Source organism: Myotis yumanensis, unplaced genomic scaffold (genome assembly GCF_028538775.1).
Source record: "Myotis yumanensis isolate MYYU_CA2020_CCGP unplaced genomic scaffold, mMyoYum1.0.hap1 SCAF_2, whole genome shotgun sequence".
In the NCBI taxonomy this organism is placed as follows: Eukaryota; Metazoa; Chordata; class Mammalia; order Chiroptera; family Vespertilionidae; genus Myotis; species Myotis yumanensis.
In genome coordinates, this window is record NW_027223753.1 from 114,666,981 (window position 1) to 114,690,795 (window position 23,815).

A 23,815-nucleotide genomic window follows, 5' to 3' on the forward strand; every position below is an offset into this window, starting at 1 on the left:
AATAGATGGAGTTACAAATATGTTGATATATATGTGATTTGATATGTATGCTATTTTGTTGTATTGACAGCAAGCTTCAAAACTTCATATGACAAATTTTCTGAAGGTGTTAACATCATAGATATTTTTACCCTTAAAAATGTTGAGTTTCATGCCAAAAAAAGATCATTTGCAGGAAGTTTTAATTCATTACTTTATTTTGAAGAAAAGGGCTGCTGAAAGTTATCATATACTTCAGGAAGCTTATGGTGAACACGCTCCATCTCAAGATTCTTGTGAACACTGGTTTAAATGCTTTAAAAGTTATGATTTCTGCCCTAACCGGTTTGGCTCAGTGGATAGAGCGTCAGCCTGTGGACTCAAGGGTCCCGGGTTCAATTCCAGTCAAGGGCATGTACCTTGGTTGCGGGCACATCCCCAGTAGGGGGTGTGCAAGAGGCAGCTGATCGATGTTTCTCTCTCATCGATGTTTCTAACTCTCTATCCCTCTCCCTTCCTCTCTGTAAAAAATCAATAAAATATATATTTTAAAAAAAAGTTATGATTTCTATGTGAAGGACAAAGAATGTCCACGTCAACCGAAAAAGTTTGAAGACCAACAATTACACGCATTATTGGATGAAGATGCATGTCAAACTCAAAAACAACTTGCAGAATGATTAAACGTTGCTCATCAAGCAATTTGAGATTGTTTACAAGCAATGGGAAAGATTTTAAAGAAAGGAAAATGGGTGCCATATCAACTGAATGAAAGACAAATGGAAAACCAAAAAGTCATCAGTAAAATGTTGCTTCAATGGCACGAAAGAGTCTTTTTTGCATTGAATTGTGACTGGAGATGAAAAGTGGATTTATTTTGAGAATCCCAAATGCACAAAATCATGGGTTGATCCAGGTCAACCATCAACATCAACTGCAAGGCCAAATTGCTTTGGAAAGAAGACAATGCTCTGTGTTTGGTGGGATCAGGAAGGTGTGGTGTATTATGAGCTTCTAAAACCAAATGAAACCATTAATACTAATCGCTACTGACAACAAATAATCAATTGGAACCACTCTTTGATCATAAAACAACCAGAATGGGCCAGAAGAGACAGCAAAGTAATTTTGCTTCATGATAATGCACCATCACATACTTCAAAACGAGTTAAAGACACATTAAAAGATCTCGCCTGGGAAGTATTAACCCACCCCCTGTATTCACCAGACCTTGCTCCTTCAGATTACCACTTGTTCCCATCGATGGCATAGGCACTTTCTGAGCAGCACTTCAAAACATGAAAAAGTGGAAAATTGGGCCTCTGAATGGTTTGCCTCAAAACAAGAAAAGTTCTATTGGGACGGTATCCACAAATTACCTGAAAGATGGGGAAATGTGTAGCTAGCGATGGACATTACTTTGAATAAAGCACTTTCGATGTTTCTCTTGAAATTATCGTGTTTTCTTTGATTACAAAATACGCATTATTAACCGGTACATCTGGTATTCTTCATTTCAGATATTGTATTCTTCATTTCTGACTGGTTCTTTTTTATGGTTTCTATGTTCTTTTTTCATGCTGTTTTAATTCCCAGTAATTTCTTTAAGCGTCCTTATAACTATACTTTGAACTCTATATCTGGTAAATTGCTTGCCTCCATTTTATTTAGCTTTTTTTCTGAAGATTTCTCCTGTTCTTTCATTTGGGGCATGTTTCTTTGTTTTCCTATTTTGGCTGCCTCTTTGTGTTTGGTTTTATGTATTAGGTAGATCTGATCTGTCTACCAGTTTTGGTTGGGTGGCCTTATATAGTAGGTGTTTTGTGGGACCCAGTGGCACAGTCTCCTTGATCATCTGAGCTGGGTGCCCAGGTATGTCCCTTGTGAAGGTTATGTGGGTCCTCCTGTTGTAAATGGGCCTTGATTGCTATTGGCCTGTTTGTGCACAGGGTTGACCCTAAGGCTGGCTGACTGTGATGATCAACCCTGACCACTGTGTACAAGCTGCTGTGCAGATGCTGACCACGTGAAGCAGAATTTGACTCAGCAGGGTCTGGTGCCTGCTGAGATCTCCCTTTGGATATACCTTTTGTGAAGCTATTTGGATCCTTCTCTGATGGTGTCTAAAGCTGGCCACTTAGCATGTTGGTTCTGGGGCCTCATGGAAGGGACTCCTGTGAGGGTTAATTTGAGATGCTGTCTGTGACTAGCCCTGGACAACATTTTAGGAGCTACAAAGTGATCCACAGTTTCTGACTGCCTCTGCTGGACCTAGGTAAGCATGGGAAGGACCAAGGCTGGCTTTTACCAGCACCAGGCCTGGGAGCAAGTCAACAAAAGTCCCAAGGCACCCCAAAACCTACCTCTGCCTGCCAGCTGCCTGAAAGACACTGAAAGATTTTCTCACAGTACTTTAGTTACATGAGGTAGGTTCTCGTTGGCCATCAGGTAGGGGCAAGTAGTGTTTACCAGATTGATATAGGTTCAAACTCTGTTGCAGTGCTGTGTCTGAGGCTAATCAGCAAATTTCCTAGTGTATATCAAGTCTAGCTGCTACCTGCTATATGCTTTGCACACTCTTGTGGTGGGGTGGAGTCTCACGTAGTCATTAGGGTCAGGCTTAAAGAGAACAAGATTTATCTATGTGAAGGGAGAGCTCTCACTGGTTGGCATGCCAGGGAAAAAGGACCCCCATCCTAGAGCCATACAACTCAGCCTTTCACAGATTCTGTCAGTAGAACAATCTCAGCAGGGTGGGGTCATGGGGAGTTGAGATGATGGGGCTAGTGGATCTCCCTTGAGGAGGAGATACCAGTCAGACTTGGGAGAAGGTGGGAGAAGTGGTCCCCTCCCCAGAGCCACACAAATCAGCCTGTCCCAGATTCTGCCTATACCTTGGCAGGGCAAGCCACCAGGAGTTGGGAGGGTGGGGCCGGTGGGAGCCCTGAGAGTGCAGCTAGGGAATCTCCCTCCTGTGAGGAGGAGGTACCAGTCAGGTTCACAGAAATTTGGTTGGAGTGGCATCCACACAAAAGCCACACAACTCAGTCGTTGACACCCCCTGAGTCTGCCCAGATCTTTTCATCCTGGCTCAGGCAGCTAACTCCTCAGTAGGATGTAAGCTCCACAGGGTGGAGCAAGAGGGAGTCCAGTGGGTAGGGCTATTGCATTCCTCCAGGCTGATGCAGTAAGAAAGGGAGTGCCCCATCCAAAGAAGATGGCATCTGCAGTATGGAAGAGGAGCTCAGTGCAGGGATCCTGGCAGCTGTCCCTTCAACTCTCTCCCCAGAGACACAAGCCTCAGTCTCTCCTCACATGAATCTAGTCCGCTCTGCCCTCCCTCCACTGGAGCCCAGGGTGAGTGGCTGCAAACACGATTTTGTGCTTTGGCCCTTTAAGAAGGCACCTGTGTCTCTAGCAGACTCCCTGGCAGACAGAGTCCTCACTGATTTTCACAGCCAAATGTTATATGGGTGCCTTTTTGTGGCTCTGGTGCTCAGGGCTGGGGAGGCTGGATTGGGGTTGAGACCCCACTCTCCTCAGAGGGAGCCTTTGCAGCTGAGATAACCCTTCAGAATCTCAGAATCTCTGCCTCTGCCCATGGGAACAGGGCTAACCCTTTTCATGTCTCTGCCCTTCCTAACTGTTTCTATGTGGCTTCTTCTGTAAATCCTTGGTTATAATAGTCTTCAGTAGGTTATTCAGGTTGATTGCTCTATATTTTAGTTTTAATTCCAGTTTGGTCTTAGGAGGAATTGAGTGTAACTTCCACCTACTCCACCACTATCTTCTATCCCTGATAACATATACTTTAGTAATAATTTTACTATTGATATATAATCACTTAAAACTTCAAAGTAAATAAATAAAGAAGACATATAAATTAATACTAGATTCCTAGCCAAATACACCAAATTTTTCTTTTGTATTTTTAGCCTGTACATTAGTCATAAAAACATTTAGAATTTACCAGTGCCTACTAGAATACTGTGCACGATGCATCACATTTTATTATTTCTTCAATATAACTGTTATAAAATTATTTCTTGGACTTGAAAATAAGTCTGGGTTGGCAGTGGTTGATTGGTAGCCTCTCAATGATCAGTAACCAATGCTTCTTCCATTTTGTGGCTCTGCCATTCTCATACTTGGTTTGCTTCTCATGGTCCAATATGGCTGGTTCACCTCCTGCCACTAGCTTTGCATTCCAGAATGTTGGAAGGGGAAAAGGGGAAAGGACATGCCATTTAAGAGTGTGACATGGATTTTGCACATGTCACTTCTGCTTACATTCCAGTAGCTATTCTATCTGTGATCCTGGGTTAGTCAACTAAGCTTTGTAAGCCTCGTCTTCCTCACCTGAAAGAAGGCATCATTGCATCATAGGAAGTTCCTACCTCGCTTACTTTATGTGATAACTGAGGATGGGAAGAGTTGTGAGAAAGTGATTGGGCTTTATAAAGGGTAAAGCCACTGGCTGGGCAGTCATGTGTGAAGGGAGCCCAGGTGTACTGCACTTCCCTCAAACCCTACACATTGTCCCTCTCACAGAGGGCACATGTGTCTATCACATGACCACACCCCAGTCACACCTGGTTGATTCAAGCTTAGACTCTTGTCCCAAACAGGCTTGATTGTTTATTTTGGGAATGTCTATTTGGACTTGAAGGTCATGTGATGATAATAGAATCCTATTATTGGTTGATGTCAGTAGGGACCATCTTCACACTGAGGTCCTGGAGTCTTTTCTGAGTCCTAGAGGTCAATCAGTCCTTGTATTCTGTGAGATACATTAGTCCTTCAATAAATTCCATTTCTTTTCTCCAGTTTGTTAGCTTCTCATCCTTACAAGAATCTCAACTAAGTAATTCTATTATTGGCAAATTTGGCAAAGTTTAACATTTGGTGCTTTTGTGTTATAAATATGTGATGTGCCCTTTCATCCTATCAAAGTGAAAAGTAAATTGTGGTTTCTTCCTGTTTCCATGTTTTGTTTTGATTTTCCAATCAAATTTAGCCATTAGAGAAAGCTCCAATGGCAATAATTGACACTGTAAAAAATGTGAATTTATAGGTATATACCTCTCTCAAGGTAACCATGTAAGCCTTACTTCTTAATTACATAATAAAACATTTTTTCTAATAAAATGATTTTATGAAGCAGGAAAGGAATGGGGGAGGTTTCTGGACAAAGGGAAGAACTTTCAACCCTCTCCAACTTTACTTAACACTCTACTGTGAAGGTGGCTACCTAGCTTTCTTGTGTGGATTTCCACATTTGCACACCACACTGTGCAATCACAGGTGAGCTTAGTGGTTCTGGATTTGGAGACAGAAGACCTGACTTCTCATATTTACCTGGGTCTTTCTCCTTGCCCCTTGAGATACCTCCTAAGCATTTAAACCTTCTGCCCTGGGTCTTGCCTCTGAGGCTCTAGTCCTACATTCTTTCTTCTCACTCCTCACTCACTTCACAGCATGTAGGTGGCTTGCTGTAGTGTGAGAGAAAAAATTAACAGCAGACACTTGTTAAAAATGGCAAGCAAGATTTTATTCAAACGATTTCAGTAGGGGAGAGAGACATCAGTATGGAACTGAACACAATGCTGAATACAGTAAAAAGATAGCCATTCCTCACTTTTACACATTTGATCAATGACCAAATTCTGACTACTTTGCCTCATGAACATTTCTGCACCCCTCCATTGTCTGAGTCAGACTCATCATCTCGTGGATGAGTTTCTGTAAAATGTCCATGTGGGTGGACCAGTCTTTGTTCTTATCCTTCCTCAACAAGTCCAGCCTGGTGCTCTTCTGTTGTGTGAATCTAGCTTTGCCATTTCTCCTCTATGATCTTTTGGAGAAATGCCCAATACATAGGCCCCTCCCCAGGACCTGTGCTTGCTTCCTCCATGCAGCCTCCAGAGTTGGCCTCCCCAGGACACTGTGCACCTCTCCCTGGCCAGCCTGCCAGGTAATTTAAACCAGCCTTACATGTGCCTCTCTTTGGTTCTGTCAGCTTGCTAAGCCAACAGTGTCTTCCCTGCCTTTCACAGGTGCAGGATGATACCTCAGCTGCAGGCAGTGATTAATTGGACTTGGACTCTGGAGCATTTGTAACTCACAAGGTGCTGGAGATGGAGCTTTACACTTTCTGAGCAAGGAGCATATGTGGAAAGCCCCAAAGGTTTCCTACACAGAAATTTTCAATTCCAAAGTGAGCCATTAAAAAAAAATGATGTAAACCTTTCACTGCTTAAAGAAAAATAGAAAGCAGTACTAATATAAGGGAAGATGCAAAAAAATGGGAAAAAGAAACCTCAAGTATTAGATGAGTATGGAATACCAAGGACCTAAAATAGTGACTGTCTACCTTCTTGTTTCCTTGGTCTGCATGGTGGGCCCTGCATGGAACAGACTCCCAACCATGCATGGTAAGGGGCTGCCAGGTTAGGGCAGGCCCAGGTAGCCTCTGCTCACCCTGTGTGGCCAGAGTCAGTGCCTCCAATGGCTCTCTGCACTGCCTGGTAGACCTGTGTTCTAGAGGAAGCACTGGATTCCTTTGCTCATAGGCTGTAGAGATCTTTTGGGTGAATCATTTTTCATGCAGTGGATGATCCAGCTGTGGATTAGATCCCAAGTCTACAGAACATGGGCTGGGACCTTCTAGATGCATTGATAAGATAATGACAAGCAGAGAAGTGTGAAGCTTCTCCTTTTGGGTTGGAGAAGGAAATTTTATAGCTGGGTGCCTGGAGAAGAGAGGAGAGGAGAGAAGAGGGACTTGTGACAGAAGAGAATGCAAGCACATGACATTTGTGTCATGCTCAGCCTGTGGGCCTATTGTGGAGCTTTCTTGGAAGACATGTGACAAGCCAGGCACAAACAAGGCTAGTTGAAGGCACAGATGACTCAGTATGCAACAGAGTTGGGGAGGGGCTCTTCTCCATCCGCCCCACTCTATCATAGACCTCAGTGCATTCTGGAACCAGTCTTAGAGTTGCAAAGCATCCCTCAGGGAGAAACTCTTTTGCCTTGGGAAAGCAGTCCCCTCACAGAAGCTTCTGAGTCAGGTAAGCTGTGAGCTGCCTTGGTGTGGACAGACTTGTTCCTGAGGAAACAAGACTTAGAAACTCCTAAAACAGCAGTTCTCAACCTGTGGGTCGCGACCCCTTTGGGGGTCAAACGACCCTTTCACAGGGGTCACCTAAATACATCCTGTATATCAGATATTTACATTATGATTCATAACAGTAGCAAAATTACAGTTATGAAGTAGCAACGAAAATAATTTTATGGTTGAGGGTCACCACAACATGAGGAACTGTATTAAAGGGTCGCGGCATTAGGACGGTTGAGAACCACTTTAAGGGGATGGTTCTTGGGGAGAGGGCAGGGATAGAAGCAATGTCTTTTTTCTTTTCTTTTCTTTTTTTAAAATTTAAATTCTTTATTGTTTAAAGTATTACATAAGTCTCCTTTTTACCCCCATTGACCACTCCCCAGCCGCCCCCACCCCCAGTACATACCCTCACTCCACACAGACACCCCGTCAGTGTCCATTGGTTATGCTCATTTGCATGCATACAAGTCCTTTTGGTTGATCTCATATCCCTTCACCCCCCGCCTTTCCTCATAGGTTGGACAGTCTATTTGATAGTTCTATGAGTCTGGTTCTATTTTGTTCATCAGCTTATGTTGTTCATTATATTCCACAAATGAGTGAGATTGTGTGATATTTATCTTTCTCTGACTGGCTTATTTCACTTAGCATAATGCTCTCCAGTTCCATCCATGCTGTTAAAAATGGTAATAATTCCTTATTTTTTACAGCATCATACTAGTCCATTGTGTAGATGTACCAGTTTTCTAATCCACTCATCTGCTGATGGGCACTTAAGCTGTTTCCAAATTTTAGCTATTGTACATATTAAAGAGTATTGTTCAATGAACAGTATTGTTCATGCTGCTATGAACATAGGGGTGCATATATCCTTTCAGATTGGTGTTTCTAGTTTCTTGGGATATATTCCTAGAAGTGGGATCACTGGGTCAAATGGGAGTTCCATTTTTAATTTTTTGAAGAAATCCCATACTGTTTTCCACAGTGGCTGCACCAGTCTGTATTCCTATCAGCAGTGCACGAGGGTTCCTTTTTCTCCACACCCTCGCCAGCACTTGTCATTTGTTGATCTGCTGATGATAGCCATTCTGACAGGTGTGAGATGGTACCTCACTGGTGTTTTGATTTGTATCTCTTAGATGATTAGTGACTTTGAGCATGTTTTTATATGTCCTCTTTCAAAAAGTGTCTATTTAGGTCCTTTGCTCATTTTTTTTTATTGGATGGTTTAATCTTCCTTTTGTTAAGTTTATTTTGATGAAGTCCCATTTGTTTATTTTCTCCTTAGTTTCCATTGCCCTAGGAGCTGTATCGGTAAAGATATTGCTAGGACATATGTCTGCTATTTTGTTGCCTATGACTTCTTCTAAGATTTTTATGGTTTCCCATCTTACATTTAAGTCCTTTATCCATTTTGAGTTTATTTTTGTGTATGGTGTAAGTTGGTGGTCTAGTTTCATTTTTTTGCATGTATCTGACCAAGTTTCCTGGCACCACTTATTGAAGAGACTGTCTTGACTCTATTGTATGCTCTTGCCTCCTTTGTCAGATATTAATTGAATACAATGGCTTGGGCCAATTCCTGGGTTCTCTGTTGTGTTCCATTGGTCTATATGTCTGTTCTTGTGCCAGTACCAGGCAGTTTTGAGTACCATGGCTTTGTAGTATAGCTTGATATCTGATATTGTGATCCCTCCAACTTTGTTCTTCTTTCTCAAGATTGCTGCAGCTATTCGGGGTCTTTTTTTATTCCAGATGAATTTTTGGAGAGTGTGTTCTAGGTCTTTTAAGTATTCCATTGGTATTTTAATGGGGATTGCATTGAATCTATAGATTGCTTTGGTAGTATGGACATTTTAATGATGTTGATTCTACCAATCCATGAACACGGATGCTCTTCCATTTGTTTATATCTTCCTCTATCTCTTTTTTCAGCATCCTGTAATTTTCTGAGTACAGGTCCTTTACCTCCTTGGTTAAATTTATTCCTAAGTATCTTAATTTTTTTTGTTGCAATGGTAAATGGGATTTTTTAAAATTTCTCTTTCTGTGAGTTCATTATTGGTGTAGAAAAAAGCCATAGTCATTCAGCAAGTATTTATTGAATGCTTAGCACATATCAGGCATTGTTCTAGGGACTGGGGATTCAGCAATAGACAAAGCAGAGTTGATTTAAAGTGAAAGCTCTTTGAGGATCAGGTTATATTTTATTTATACCTCATCTTATGCTCTTGTGAATGAAAAAAGGGGTTCTGTGGAAAGCAACCTTACAGGGTGATCTGATCATAAATTCCTAACTAGACATGTCATGGTGGATAGTCACATCCCAGGCCTATAACTTTTTTAGTGAAAAGATATATTTAAAAAAAAAAAAATATATATATATATATATATATATATATATATATATATATATATATTATTGATTCTTTACAGAGAGGAAGGGAGAGGGATAGAGAGTTAGAAACATCGATGAGAGAGAAACATCGATCAGCTGCCTCCTACACACTCCCCACTGGGGATGTGCCCGCAACCAAGGTACATGCCCTTGACCGGAATCGAACCTGGGACCCTTCAGTCCACAGGCCGATGCTCCATCCACTGAGCCAAACCGGTTAGGGCAAAGATATATATATTTTTTTAATTTATCTTTATTATTGAAAGTATTACAGATGCCGCCCCCCCTCCCTTCTTCCCCCATTGACCCCTCCACCCCGAAGTTTTAAGCAAGGTCTGTCTGTCCATTGTTCTTGTGCATCTAGGTTAACACACTTTTGGAATATCAGAAGTAATGCCCCCTAAAGGGGATTATTAACCCTCAAGAGAGCACATAATCTTGTTAACTATCCAGTAATCCAATACCTGCCTTGCTTTCTCCAATCTTCCTTATGTCTCCTTCTTAACTTTAAATACATAAAAGAAACTGAAAACCTATCATTCTCTGGAGCATTTGAGATCTTGCTCCCTGGCATATGTCATCTGTTTGGCTCAAATAAAGTCTTATAAAAATTCTCTGTAGGTTTGGATGTTACTTACATTGACACCCTTATAGTCCTAGGGTGATGGAAAGACTTAGATTTATAAAATTTATATCCCACTTTGTTCTAACAAATGTAAAGCAACTTATAAAGTAGTATACAAATCACTTAAAGATTATAAAATAGAAGTAGAAGAGATAGGTAAATAAGTTTTAAAAAATTTGGAAAGCATCGGGACCCAAAACCAAGTCAGGAATAAAATTAGTTACTAGGATACAACATGCACCTTGAAAATCCTAGACATCTCAACAAGTGAGCAATAGATGTGGCTTTTGGCTTTCAGTGACTAAAGTACAGTGGGTGATGGTACAATCCATTGACTCAAATAAAAAACAACAGATCTTTGGAAGAAAAACAACACATTCTAATACTTAGACCAGAAAAATATTTCTCTAAGAAGCCTCCAAAAATAAGACACTTTGTGGATGTGCAATAGGACTACATCCAAGCCAAACAGCCCTCAGATGTGTCTGGGAGAGCTGTCACCTTGAATCCCATGGCCAAGACTTTGTGAGTTCATATTCCATCTACAGGCAGTAAGTAAGGGCAAGGATGTCCATGGTAAGCCAGTTCCTGAAGCTGAATTCAGCAAAGACATGAAACACAGTAAAGATTGATCTTGTGTGTGTCTCCTGAGATAAAGAACTTAATGTGCCATTGTAATCAAAATAGCCTGATACAGGCATAAGAACAGGCATATAGATGAATGGAACAAAACAGAGCACCCAGAATCAACCCATGTCTCTATGGTCAATTAATATTTGACAAAAGAGGCAAGAACATACAGTGGAATCAAGACAGACTCTTTAATAAATGGTGTTGGGAAAATTGGACAGGTACATGCAAAAATATGAAACTAGATCACCAACTTAAAACATACACAAGAATAAACTTAAAATGGTAAAAGATTTAAATGTAAGTCATGAAACCATAAAAATCCTAGAAGAAAATATAGGCAGTAAAATCTCAGATATCTCTCATAGCAATAGGGCAAGGGAAATAAAGAAAAAAAATAAACAAAGAGGACTACATCAATCAAAAGATTCCTGCACAGCAAAGGAAACCATCAACAAAATAAAAAGGGAACCAACTGTATAGAAGAACACATTTGCCAATTATATATCTGATAAGGGGTTAATTTCCAAAAATACAAAGAACTTATACAAATTAACATTAGGAAGACACACAATCCAACTACAAAATAGGAAAAGGGCCTGAATAGATACTTCTACAAAAAGAATATACAGATGACCAAGAGACATACGAAAAAGTGCTCAACATCACTAATCATCAGAGAGATGCAAATTAAAAGCACAATGAGGTACCATATCACACCTGCCAGAATGGCTACCATCAATAAATCAACAAGTGCTGGCGAGGATGTGGAGAAAAGGGAGCCCTCATGCACTGCTGGTGGGGATGCAGACTGGTACAATCTCTGTGGAAACAGTATGGAGTTTCCTCAAAAAATTAAAAGCAGAACTGCCTTTTAATCCAGTGATCCCACTTCTAGGAATATATCCCAAGAATCCTGAAACACCAATCAGAAAGAATATATTCACACTTATGTTCACAGGAGCATTATTTACAATAGCTAAGATCTGGAAACAGCCCAAGTGCCCTCAGTAGATGAGTGAATAAAAAAGCTGTGGTACATTTACACAATGAAATACTATGCAGCTATAAAAAAGAAGGATCTCTTGCCATTTGAGACAGCACAGATAAGTAAAATAAACCAATCAGAGAAAGACAAGTACTATATGATCTCACTAATATGTGAGTCTAATGAACAAAATAAACTGGCGAAAAAAAAAATAGAATCCTGAGGCCTAGATACATGAAACAGACTGGCAGAGGTCAGAGGGTAGTTGGCGGGGACTGGATGAAAGAAGGTGAAGAGATTAGCCAGAAAACTTATATGCATAGCCCATGGACTCAGACAACAGTGTAGTGATAGCCAGAGGGAGGGGGGGAGAGGGATGGGTGGAGATGGGTAAAGGGAGGGAAATGAGGGACGTCTGTAATAGTGTCAACAATAATAAAAAAAGAACTTAATGTGATTCACAGGATAGCTGGAAGCAAGGGAGGAGGGAGATAAGAAGGCTTATGTCAGCGTCTTGCATTGAAATGTGTGTCTGTAAACATGATCAGAACTCTCAGCTCAGGCCATTTGGTTCCACCAGCCACTGTGTCCCAAGGGTTTGGCCATTGGTATGCTGTGATGTGGGTGAGGGAAGACCAGGGAAAGGAAGGAAACCTTCTGTCATGCAGAAAATTCATTCCCTGGTCTTCATTTCAGCAGGTGATGGACAATGTGGCCAGAGGACACAGCTTCCAGGACAGCAGCACAGACAGCAGCTCAGCGTTGGTGGTGGGGGGTGCACCTGGCCTCAGGCTACACCTTGAGCCACCTAGAGCAGTGTCTCACTGGCACAAAGCAGAAGAGCTACCCTGGAGAAGAGGACCTGTTGGCTAGGCTATGAGAGGCTAAGCTGCAGTAACAAATAACTACCCAAACTTAGTAGCTTTACAAAAAGTTCATTTATCACCTGGTCACACTCCAGTGCAGGTCTCAAAGCATGCCAGTTTTGTAGCCTCACCATTTGGATCCCACAACCTTCCAGGCAGCAGTACCTGGGAAGATAGAACTCGAGTGTTGAGTGGGATGTTCTTCAGGGCCAGGCTGGGAAGTGGCACAGGTCATGTGAGCCTCCAGACTTATTCAAACAGACCCACTTACAAAGGAGGCTGGGAAACGTAGTTTAGCTGTGTGCCTAAGGAGAATGTGATAGGGAACACACTACTCTCTGCCACAGAGAGTCAGTGGGGAAAGGGTGACTGCAAAGGAGTTCGAAGGTAGTACCTACTAGCAGCAAATGAAAGGGAATACACCAGGTTCTCTTGGCCTGGGATGTGGGACAGACACTCTTCTTCCCTAAGACACACTCTTAGTTATACTTGGCTAAATGGAAGGATGGAAATGTAAGTGAAAATCTGTGAGCTGTGGCTTCCTGGAATCCAGACCTCTGAGTTAGATATGACACACTTTTTGCCTCGGTTGAGGTCATGGCAAATAGGAAGTTGAGGAAACTGCCAGGACAGGGCGAGCTGCTTGTGTACACTGAGATGGCATGCCTCTGGTAGGGCGTGGGCTTAAATTACGCGAGGGCCCAGGCCACCCTCTCCATGTGCCCCTTACTAACCAGACTGGAGGAGAGAAGGAAGAAAGGCTTTCAGGAGCACCTGAGTCTCCCATCTTCCTCCTGAATTAGTCATGGCCCACAGGGACAGGGGTAGACTTTGGCCTAGTGAGGGACAAAACTGCCTCGCTGCTCGTTCTGTTCATGTTGGGTGGGTCAAAATGCTTCAGACCAAGATTCTAGCAAAGAAGCAATCTTTTAGACACTTGCCTTTAATTATTGGGTGGCTTGTCTAGCACCATCCCCCATTCTCTACCCCTCCGGCCCACCCTGCCCCCAGGTCTGATACTATCTCATGTGGTCCTTTAAGCCCCACAGGGGACATTCTCTGGAGATTGGAGAATTTGGATTTAAATCATCCAGTCAGCCTCTGCTCCTTTGGATTTTCCAAATAGCCCAGTGAGTGCTGGGTTGTGACAGCCCAGGTATGTCTGTGGGTGGGAGCAGTGGGAGTCACAAAGTCTCCAAATCAGTGGTTCTCAACCTTCCTAATGCCGCGACCCTTTAATACAGTTCCTCATGTTGTGGTGACCCCCAACCATAAAATTATTTTCGTTGCTACTTCATAACTGTAATTTTGCTACTGTTATGAATCATAATGTAAATATCTGATATGCAGGATGTATTTTCATTGTTACAAATTGAACATAATTAAAGCATAGTGATTAATCACAAAAACAATATGTAATTATATATGTGTTTTCCAATGGTCTTAGGCAACCCCTGTGAAAGGGTCGTTAGACCACCAAAGGGGTCGCGACCCACAGGTTGAGAACCGCTGCTCTAAATCAAAGTACAAGTTTATCAAGTTTACATTAGCATTTTGATAAGCAAGAGGGCTTTCCCCAAGGGGGAATTTCATCCCAGAATCCAGAGCCCCAGGCCTGCCCGGCCTTCTCTCTGCCTGCTAGCTTCAAGGAGCAGGTCCCTTTTCTCTAAACCAATCAGCATGGCTCTGTCCCTTGTCTCTTGGAGGAGAGGGCTTATCTGCCCCAGTCATGAACTACTACCACTGTGAAGGTGGTTGAGAATGGAAGACTCACCGGATCAAACCTAAGCACCCAAATAGCACAGGATTTGAATAGAATATCTAAACAGAAGTGATTAGGGCCAGCCAGGCAGGTAGAAAACCAGGGCGAGTGGCCTGAGCCTGGGCTTGAAGCAGCATTTCTATAACAATACTATTTTTACCTATACTGGATCTTACTGGAAGGGGAGAGGTTGAGGAAGATTGAGAGAGAGGGTAAATCTCTCTGCAGTCCGCAGCTCCCCTCCCAGTCTCCCCCCTGGTTCTTATTCAGGTTTTGATGGGTAAACAGTTGGGACCTGAGCTAGGGTGAGGGACTGCGGCATGGAAGGGTTACAGAATGTTACAGAATGTGCTAAGGGGAGGAAATAAGACATGAGAAATTGAATGTGCTCGGAGGGAGGGGGATGTATGAGGAAGAATTGTGTTGCCAGGATATGAGGATTGTGTGTGTGCTGGGAGGAGGGACTGACGTATGGAGAGGGGTTGCAGGGTTAGGAAACATGGAAGAAAAATTGCTAGATTGTCTTAGACCAGTCAGGTGTGACTCTGTTTACCCCCCCCGCCCCCCCCCCTTTGTGCTTATGAACTTTCTGTGAGCTTCTAAGGTAACACTGTTTTGCTATAAAAATCATAATGCACACTTGCTCTTTGCCACATGCCGCGAGGCTTCCCAGAGGGGGAAGGTACGGGCTGTGGTCAGCTGGCCAGCTTAATAAAAGGCTTTCAAATTTAAATTCTGAGTCGGTGGTCTATCTCGTTGAGCCAACCCATAACAGGACCAATATCCATTCTAACCGCAAGCTGGAAGCTGGGGCACCCTAATGTGGACAGTGGGAACCCCTCCTCCCTCCACCTGCTGCCCTAGGGTTGTGTAATGAGTGAGCCACCAGCAAACTCATCCACACTGAAAGCTTGTGAAGTGACCGAGGGGCTGCTCTGGAGGGGCAGAGGGGACCACCAGAGCACAAGACCTTTGCAACCTGCAAAGCACCCTCCTCCTCCGTGCACTGTGGCCTGCCCTATCCCACAGGTTAGTTCAGGAGCCTCCTCCCATTCTGGTGAATGTGTCTTGCCAAGTTCGTGGCACAGTCTTCACAGGAGGGCTTCAGATGACTTTCATAGCTTCTTGCCATTCTTTCTCACCGCATAATAAGCACTGATATTCTCGGTGCTGAGGGTGTCTGCTGACTACCTGGAACTGAGCACCCAACCATGGCCTTGTGTTTGTGGCCCCAGAGCCAGCAGGGGGCCTTATGTCCTAGTGAGAATGTGGAATGCTGGCTGCCACATGGATGGGAGGTCGGATGGGCCTTTGATCCCCACAGAGAGAACCACAAAAAGACATCCTGGCCAGTTCCCTCTTCTGAGGGCTACTCTTAGAACACTGGTGACCACACATTTCATCCGAGAGAAGAGAGAGAGACAACTTAATAGCACTCTGAGGACCAGGTTGTATTTATTTTTGTGAGCAACACAATTTACAGGGACCATGGCCTAGCCTCTACTTCTTTTTATAGAACAGAGAACAACCAGAGACTTGTTTTTTAAAGAAGAAAAACTTGGTGTTAGAAGGTTTTCAAACATCTAAGGAAGGAGGGAGAGCGGGAGGGAGGGAGGAGGAGGAGGAGGAGAAAGAGGAGGGAAGGAGGGGAAAGGGGAGAGAGAGAGAGAGAGAGAGAGAGAGAGAGATCCAATGAGAGCATGGGGAACTTGGCCTTTGGGGATCTCAGGCCACTTACCCACAGAGTGGCTGGCTGCCTCTGCACCTCCTGCCCACTCCTAGCTACAATGCCTGTGTATCTAACCATTTGGCTAAAGACTCTCATAAGTGGGCTCTAGCTCATTACTAAACCAAACATTCCCTCTACCACTAGACTGAGTTGTGATCTAGAAATTCTCCAGGTGAGTTTCCTGAATGGAGGAAGAGGGATTACATCTGGAAACTAAGGGTGTGGTCTCATGTTAGCCTGTGGCTGTAAACCACCAGCAGAACAAGTTAGTTCTCAGGGATACAGTCATTTGTTTCTTGTAGACTTTTCCAAAAGGGAAAAAAGCATTTTTGTAAAAAATAAGCACTTTCAAAACCCTTGAATCGGAGCTAAGTACCAAGCCTCTCTGCTTCTTCCTGTGTGTGCTCTTGAGGACAGCAGGTGGAGGAGAGAGGGGGCGGTTAGCTCCAGGCTCAGCTGGGGCCTTTGGTCATCTGCAGATCAATTTCATGGGTAATTCATGGGGGAGAAGTTGACCTGGGCCATGCTTTGTGACAGCCAGACCAAAAACCACAATGACACAGTGTTACCATCATAATCCCAGAATGTAGCATAATTTCATAATTGGAAATTAGAATTTAAGACACTGAGGTTAGAAACAACAGCTCCAATGAGTCATTTTGTATGAAGTTTACCAGGAAAATCATTTTTCATGATTCTTCAGAGGTCCTGGCAGTTGTCTCCCTTGTAAATACTGTGTTAATGTAGTGGGGTCCTAGGAATGAGAGAAAATACCCTTAGCTTTGGTCTTTCTTCTTGGTTACTTTTTTAAGTTTGCAACTTTAAATCAACAGGCATGATAGTAAGACTGTACTTTAAATGAACTTTTTTGAAAAGGTCACTTAATGCACTATCATTGGAAGAAGTTATTCCTGCTCTGTTTTCTGGTGTCTGTGGCAAGAAATGTATGGTTATATCTGAAATAGTATGTTTCTATTAAAATAGATCCCCATGCCTTCTGATGCCCCCATGATGGAGTAGGCATTTTGCATGTTGCTATGTAGAAGTAGGTTTGTCCATTCCAGTTGACTGCCTTGACAGCCTGGTGAAGCGATTCCCCCCGAGGCAGCACACCTTCCAAAGCCTTCCTTCTGCTCCCCTCCTTCCGGCCTGTGCCTATAGTGCACAGTTTGTAAACATTATCACCGAAGGTTGGGTGGTCTGACTGAGGCATCTGAAAGGATTCATAAAATTAACCATATCCAAGCGGATGCAGCAAGTCTGCTCACTGCCTTGGAAAACCACAGAAACGTTTGCCGTTCAGTACATTAGATCCACAGCTACATTCGTCGTCGTCTCTGTGTCTTTAGATTTTGCAAAGGGGAACTGAAATCCAGCAAGTCGTATTAGAAGCCCATTCAAAAAATGAACAAAAAAGCAAATGAAAACGACCCAGAATGAGGTGGTGTATTTTTCACTTTGTGTTTTGTAGGCATAAATCCCTTCTTTATAATTTGCAATTTTTTCTGAGAGGTGGTGAATTTTCACTTCAGAGGCAAACAAAATCATGACAAGACAACCGCAGGACCCTGCAACAGAAGCAACAAACACCATGTTGGGACAAATATTTCCTGATGGAAAAGAACAGGAAAGAAGGTGGAGGTGCAAACTAAAGAAAGCCTTTTACAGGTATTCTCATTTGCGTTTTTCTGCAAAAAATGTATTATTTCAAATTAGTAATCATGAGCCTGATTGCCCACACGGTGGGTGCTAGAGCCTGGGTGATGGCTCTGAGTGAGAGGACTTGTGGAAGTCGGGTCAAGCTGACCTGACAAAGACAGGGATGTTCCTCTGTGTGGTGAGAAGGCTGGGTTGTTGGGCACCTTAAAAGCACAATGACGAAATCAGGCACAGAGCAGCCACTGCTATGATGTGGCTTCAAGAGAACAAAATTCTCTCAACAAATTTCTCAAAATACTTCACAGGCCATGCAGGAGAAATGCCAATCATGTAGCTCTGTGGAAAGCCTGGGCTTCCTTCAGAGGGTTACGTGCCTCCTCCTCCTTCAGCTCCCACCTGGCCGCCGCTGCCCAGAGGAGCCCCTGAGCAAAGGGAGCCATGGATGAGGTGTTGAGGCAGAGAGTACCTGTTCTCCTTGTTTGTTAACAACTCGGGATTTTCACCTGGGCATGTGGCTCCCTTGAATAAAGACCACATTGTTTGGCTGAGAGTGGCTGAGATGTAGGGGCAGCAAAGTCCCCTTGAATTATGCAAGTATTAGAGTCTTCCACTAAGATTATTTTTTCTCTGATGTATCACTCATTGGCAGCCTAATCTAATCTTAACTGTTGCAGCTGCCATCTGGGAGAGACCTCTGAGGACAGGGGCATCCGTACTGACCGGTGCCTGGAAACTCTGATAGGACCTCCCCCTTGAGGAGGGTGGACCGCTGGGTGGGTGGGTAGCACAAGGGCAGAAGCAGGTGGCAAGAGGGCAGGGTGAGGAGCACAGTGGGTGGCTGGGACTCCCAGGGCTTCCACAGCCTGGGTTGGATTCCAGGCCACCACAAAGGGGTGCCAGTTAATAGGAGACTTGCTGAGATGGCTTTCCAACTTAGGTCAAACCAATTTGGGTTCCTAACCCGTAAAATTAAGCAGTTTTAGCCCTAACTGGTTTGGCTCCAGGGATAGAGGGTCAGCCTGCAGACTGAAGGGTCCCGGGTTCGATTCTGGTCAAGGGCATGTACCTTGGATTCGGGCACATCCCCAGTAGGGGGTGTGCAAGAGGCAGCTGATCGGTGTTTCTCTCTCATCAATGTTTCTAACTCTCTATCCCTCTCCCTTCCTCTCTGTAAAAAATCAATAAAAAATAAAAAACAAATAAAAAATAAAGAAATTAAGCAGTTTTAATTACCAAATCTCAATTTCCTTATCTATAAAATGTGGATAGTAGAGATGACACATGATTAGCATTTGGCATTAGAATTGATATGCATAAATACTTTTAGTTGGTAGCTATTCTTATGGTTTTCATGTACTACTTTCTTCTCAAAAGTTTTTACCTTAATTCTTTACCCCACCACACATCAGGTAGGTAACCCAAAAGAATGTATTACAGTTCCTTGCTCCTCCAAATACTCTCCCATTAGGCTTATGACTCCTTTAGGAGGGGTGATGCTTTTGGTTCTTCAATTACAGTTCATCAAATACTCTGGGAGCAGCAACAAGTGGCTTAAGTTCCCATCCATTAATTCACTCCTTCATTTATTCAACTAGATTCATTCTATGCCACACATGGGGATAGTGGTGGAGATTGAAACATTAAAACAAGCATATGTTTTCTGCCCTAACAGAGTGTGTAATCAGGCAGGGAATGTAGATACAACAATGATTAAATCAAGCGCAGTGAGTGTGATAGTAAGGAGGTACAGGTGGCCATCACTGAGAGGGTGGGCAACAGCATGGAAGGTTCCTTAGAAGTAGCTAAAGAGAAGTTAGCCAAGCAAAGGGAAGCTGGCCTATGGGGGAGAGCATCCCAGATGTGGGGAGCTGCAAGGCAAGCGACGGTCCCCATTACTTCCAGAGGCCAGGATTGGGTTGGGGTGGAGGTACAGACTGGATCATGAGGGGTGGGGAGTGGGGGGGAGCAGGAAAAGGGAAATCACATTTCTTTATTAGAATTTAGCTTAGGACTGGCCCCATCAGCTTGACAATCAACATAATACACCCCCAAATGATCAAATGATATAATTTTCTTGAAACTTCACTTCCCACTAGCCTTAGAGCAGTAGTTGAAAATATTCCTGTGTAAAATTTTTGTCAGCCTAGTTTTCCTCTGGCAAAACTGTTTTATTCCTTCATTGTTAGATCCAACAAGAAGGCTGCAATGCTGTTTTCTCTTTATTTGAGAATGGAGAAAATGCCATTGCTTTTACAAGAGTCTTCTTTGTCTGAGAAGGTGGTGAATTTCAGACAGAAGAGAAACACTGTGTTTCCTTAGTGCTTGCAGGGAAAATTCAAGCACGGTTTCATTTTCAAGTTGTTAAATATTTTAAAGGTATTACTTTGTTAAGGAGACAGCATCCTAGTGAGACTGCATTTCAAATTCCTAAAGTAAAAGTTGCTTGGGGTGTCTTAAACTCACAGCTCTTCCTCCCCTTTATTTTTTAAATTTATTTTTCCATCCCCATTTATTTCCCCACCCATACCCTCTTCCACCTCCACCTGCCCCTGCAATCACCAGACAGTTATCCGTGTCCACGAGTTATTCCTTTTTTTAATCTTTTTTGCTCAATCCTTCCAGCCACCACCCCCACCCCCACCAGAGCTGTCTGCCTGCTCTCTATCTATGAGTCTGTCTCTATTTTACTTGGTAGTTCAGTTTGTTCATTAAATTCCACATGTGAATGAAATCATATGGTACTTGCCTTTCTCTGATTGGCTTATTTCACTTAGCATATTGCTCTCCAGGTGCATCCATGATGTTGCAAAGGGTAAAATTTTCTTCCTTTTTACGGCTGTAAACTCAGCCTTTTGCCATAGCTAATACTTTAAGCGCACAAGCTCTCGAATCAGAACATGTGGTCCAGTAGTTGAGAGGATGGACGGCCTTAGGTCTGCTCTGGATTCTGGGCTTGGCCGCGTGGTCAACTTTGCCATTTCAGAGTCAGAACATAGAACCCAGCCCAAGCCTCAGCCAGCATTGCTAAGAGATGTGAAAGGAAACAACTCACTGTGGACTGAGAATATGTTTGCTTTTCTCTGTCTATGGCTCTAAACCATACATGAGAGCAACTGTAACTGTTTATGACTTACGGACCAAAAGGTACACGGAACGTTTCTGTTGGTGGTCTGACTGCCAGGGACAGAGGAGGAGTGTAAGGGATGTGAATGATGGTGAGAACAGGGCTCAGCACGTTTCCGCTGTGACTCTCAGGCTCCACAGGGGCTCCAGCAAGGGGGTCCCACACCCAGAGGTCCTGTTCCTTCTCTCTTCTGGAGAGCCCTCCTCCATGGGGAAAGGGATCTTTGAGGTCCATGGGCCAGGCCCAGCTGGAGTCCCTGACTCGCCTTATAGATACATTTCTGGGACCGGGGAATTCCTTTCCCAAACACCTGAGCGCTTTCCAGGGCTATGTGGGTGTCTTCCCTGGGCCGTCCTCCCAAGGGCAGACTCTGTGGCTGGTACACAGCCCTGAGGCCTGCAGGTGTCCAAGGCACAGCTGCTTTGGGCATGATCAGAGCCCCTGGAGTTCTTTTACAGTGTGGATGGAACCAGGCATGGAAGGAAAGAGGACAGACAACAGCCAGCTCTCTTCCCATCGCCGCATTCAAGTGTAGAATTGCCAGGGCTCAAGGATTCTAAATGTGAGTCTGGCCTCCCAGGTCCTATGGAGAGATGTTTGTTCAGGCAGTAGCCTAGAACATGCCTTGGTGAATAGTTTATTAATGTTTAACTTTTAAATGTCTAGACACGGGGTATGTGAGCTGTCATTTATACTCTTGCCCAAGGGCTTACAAATGTTAGGATCAGGTCTGCTTGCTTCTCTCCTCCTTTTCCAAGTTTTCCATGTACACCAAGAGCCCAAATTCAGCCAGGGCCATATGGACAGATTCCCCATGGCTGTCCATCTGACCAGCACTGCTCCGGCTCATAGGAAAGCTTAGAGCACACTAGACTTCGGAAACCTGCCAAGCCTTGCTCAAGCTAGAATTTGAAGTATAACCAGGCATAGGGCCCAGGTTTTACTGCCCAGCATCTTACTCAAAGACCAGCCATTTTTCCTTCATGTGTTTGATTTCCCCGCCATCTGGCTGATTCAGTAGTGTGTTTTTTTCCTTTAATGACTTTGATTACTGAGTTAATTTCTGACTGAATGGGATTGCTGAGTTACAAGGCTGTCACACCACGAATTATCAGTCAATTACCAAGCGATTGTAATGTCCTAGACACTGCACACTCAGGACTCTCTCTGGCAGCTGTTGAGAATTGGGCACCTCTCTCCCCCTGGCCTTACAATAAAGGGGACAAAGGTCACAGCAAGGAGAAAACTGCTTCTTCATTGCTGGCTGACCCCTGAGAGGGAACATCCTGCCAGGATCTAGGTGAGTCCAGGGCAGCAGGGGTTTTGGTAGAGAAGTGTCCTCCAAGGTGAAAATCTATGAAGCATTCTCTCATTATCACTGAGATTGTATTTTTGGAAATAATAAATTAGAATTTCAGTTCCATCTAAAGTAATGGCCGAAATTTCGAGAAAGCTAACACATCATCTTTAAACCCTCTTATAGAGGATAAATGTCAGAGGCACTCCATTTTCTCTACAGAATAATAAATCGATAATTTCCTTCTTTAAGGAGTCTTGAGAAATGATAAGTGGGGGTGGGAGAGCCACAACTTTGCAGGTGCAGGTGCTAATTTTCTATGAAGTTATGCAATCTCACTAGAAAGCAGGTATTGGAGATGAGATTCCCAGCAACGATTTCTTCTCTGAAGGAAGTGGTTCTGGCTTCCATGGCTTTTAGAGACCAATGGCTACCATCTAGACCAGCCGTGGGCAAACTACGGCCCGCGGGCCGGATCCGGCCCGTTTGAAATGAATAAAACTAAAAAAAAAAAAGACCGTACCCTTTTATGTAATGATGTTTACTTTGAATTTATATTAGTTCACACAAACACTCCATCCATGCTTTTGTTCCGGCCCTCCGGTCCAGCTTAAGAACCCATTGTGGCCCTCGAGTCAAAAAGTTTGCCCACCCCTGATCTAGACAATGGGCAGAGGGTCAAGTAAAGCAAACTAATATCTAAGGGTAGATTCTGAGGTCATAAATGAAGAGCAAGCTGGTCATGTGATTCCAAAGAGCAGCTGTGGATGAAGGATTAACAGCAGCTGGGCTCAGCGCTTCCTCTTCCTCCTCTGTAACAGAGAGTTGAAGAGCCCACATCTAACTGGAGCTTCACAAATGTCATGTTAGTGAGAAGGGTGATTTGTGCCAAATAAAACGGTCTAAAAGCACAGTCTTTTTCCAATTTGAATTGATTTTCAGAAAGGGAGAATGTCATCTGTTACCAGGAAATATGCAGGACTGCTCCTATTTTACTCATTTACTCAACAAGTATTTGTTGGGTGCTTACAAACTGTCTGGGCAGCAGTGAACAAAGCAGACAGAATTCCCTATCTTTGTGCAGCTCTTGGAGGTAGACACAGTGCAGAGAGAGGAAATAACGAAATAGATTTAGTTTATTGGAGTGTGATACACACCAAGGAGAAGAAAACAAAGCAGGGAAGGGCCTCCCTTGGGGAGGCCTCAGAGAGATGACATTTTAGTGTCTCTTGAAGGACGCCAGGGAGTGAGCAAGTGGATATTTGAGGAGGAGAAGAGTATTTCATACGGGGGGGGGGGGGGGGGGGGGGGGGCAGGGGTACAGCAAGTGAAAAGGAACCAGGTGGTGAGAGCCGAGAAAGGAAGAGAGTCAGGTGGACAGACGTGTAGGAGGTGAGCCGTGTGTGTGTGTGTGTGTGTGTGTGTGTGTGTGTGTAGCTGGGGGGCAGGAGGGAGGGAGGCACATCAAGTGGTGCTTCGGAGGGCTTTGACCCTAAGTGAAGCAGAAGGGAAGACATATATGCACATTCTGAGTAGGAAGGAGTCTCCTTGCAATCGTGATAGAACAAGATTGAGCATCTCCTTGCACAAGGTCATTGCTGGGCCTTTCGCAGAGTGAGTTAGATCGTCCTTGTC

The 23,815-nt window shown here is 43.7% G+C and overlaps 1 protein-coding gene across 1 annotated transcript in view; it reads right to left on the bottom strand.

Annotated features, from left to right (window-relative positions):
* Positions 1–17,399: 17,399 nt before the first annotated feature.
* The window catches only part of CLRN1 (clarin 1), a 46,148-nt gene continuing 39,732 nt past the window's right edge, over positions 17,400–23,815 (bottom strand). Inside the window, exon 3 of the mRNA XM_070403494.1 lies at positions 17,400–17,668. Coding sequence (XP_070259595.1) covers positions 17,400–17,668 — 269 coding nt within the window. The remainder of the gene's footprint in view (positions 17,669–23,815) is intronic.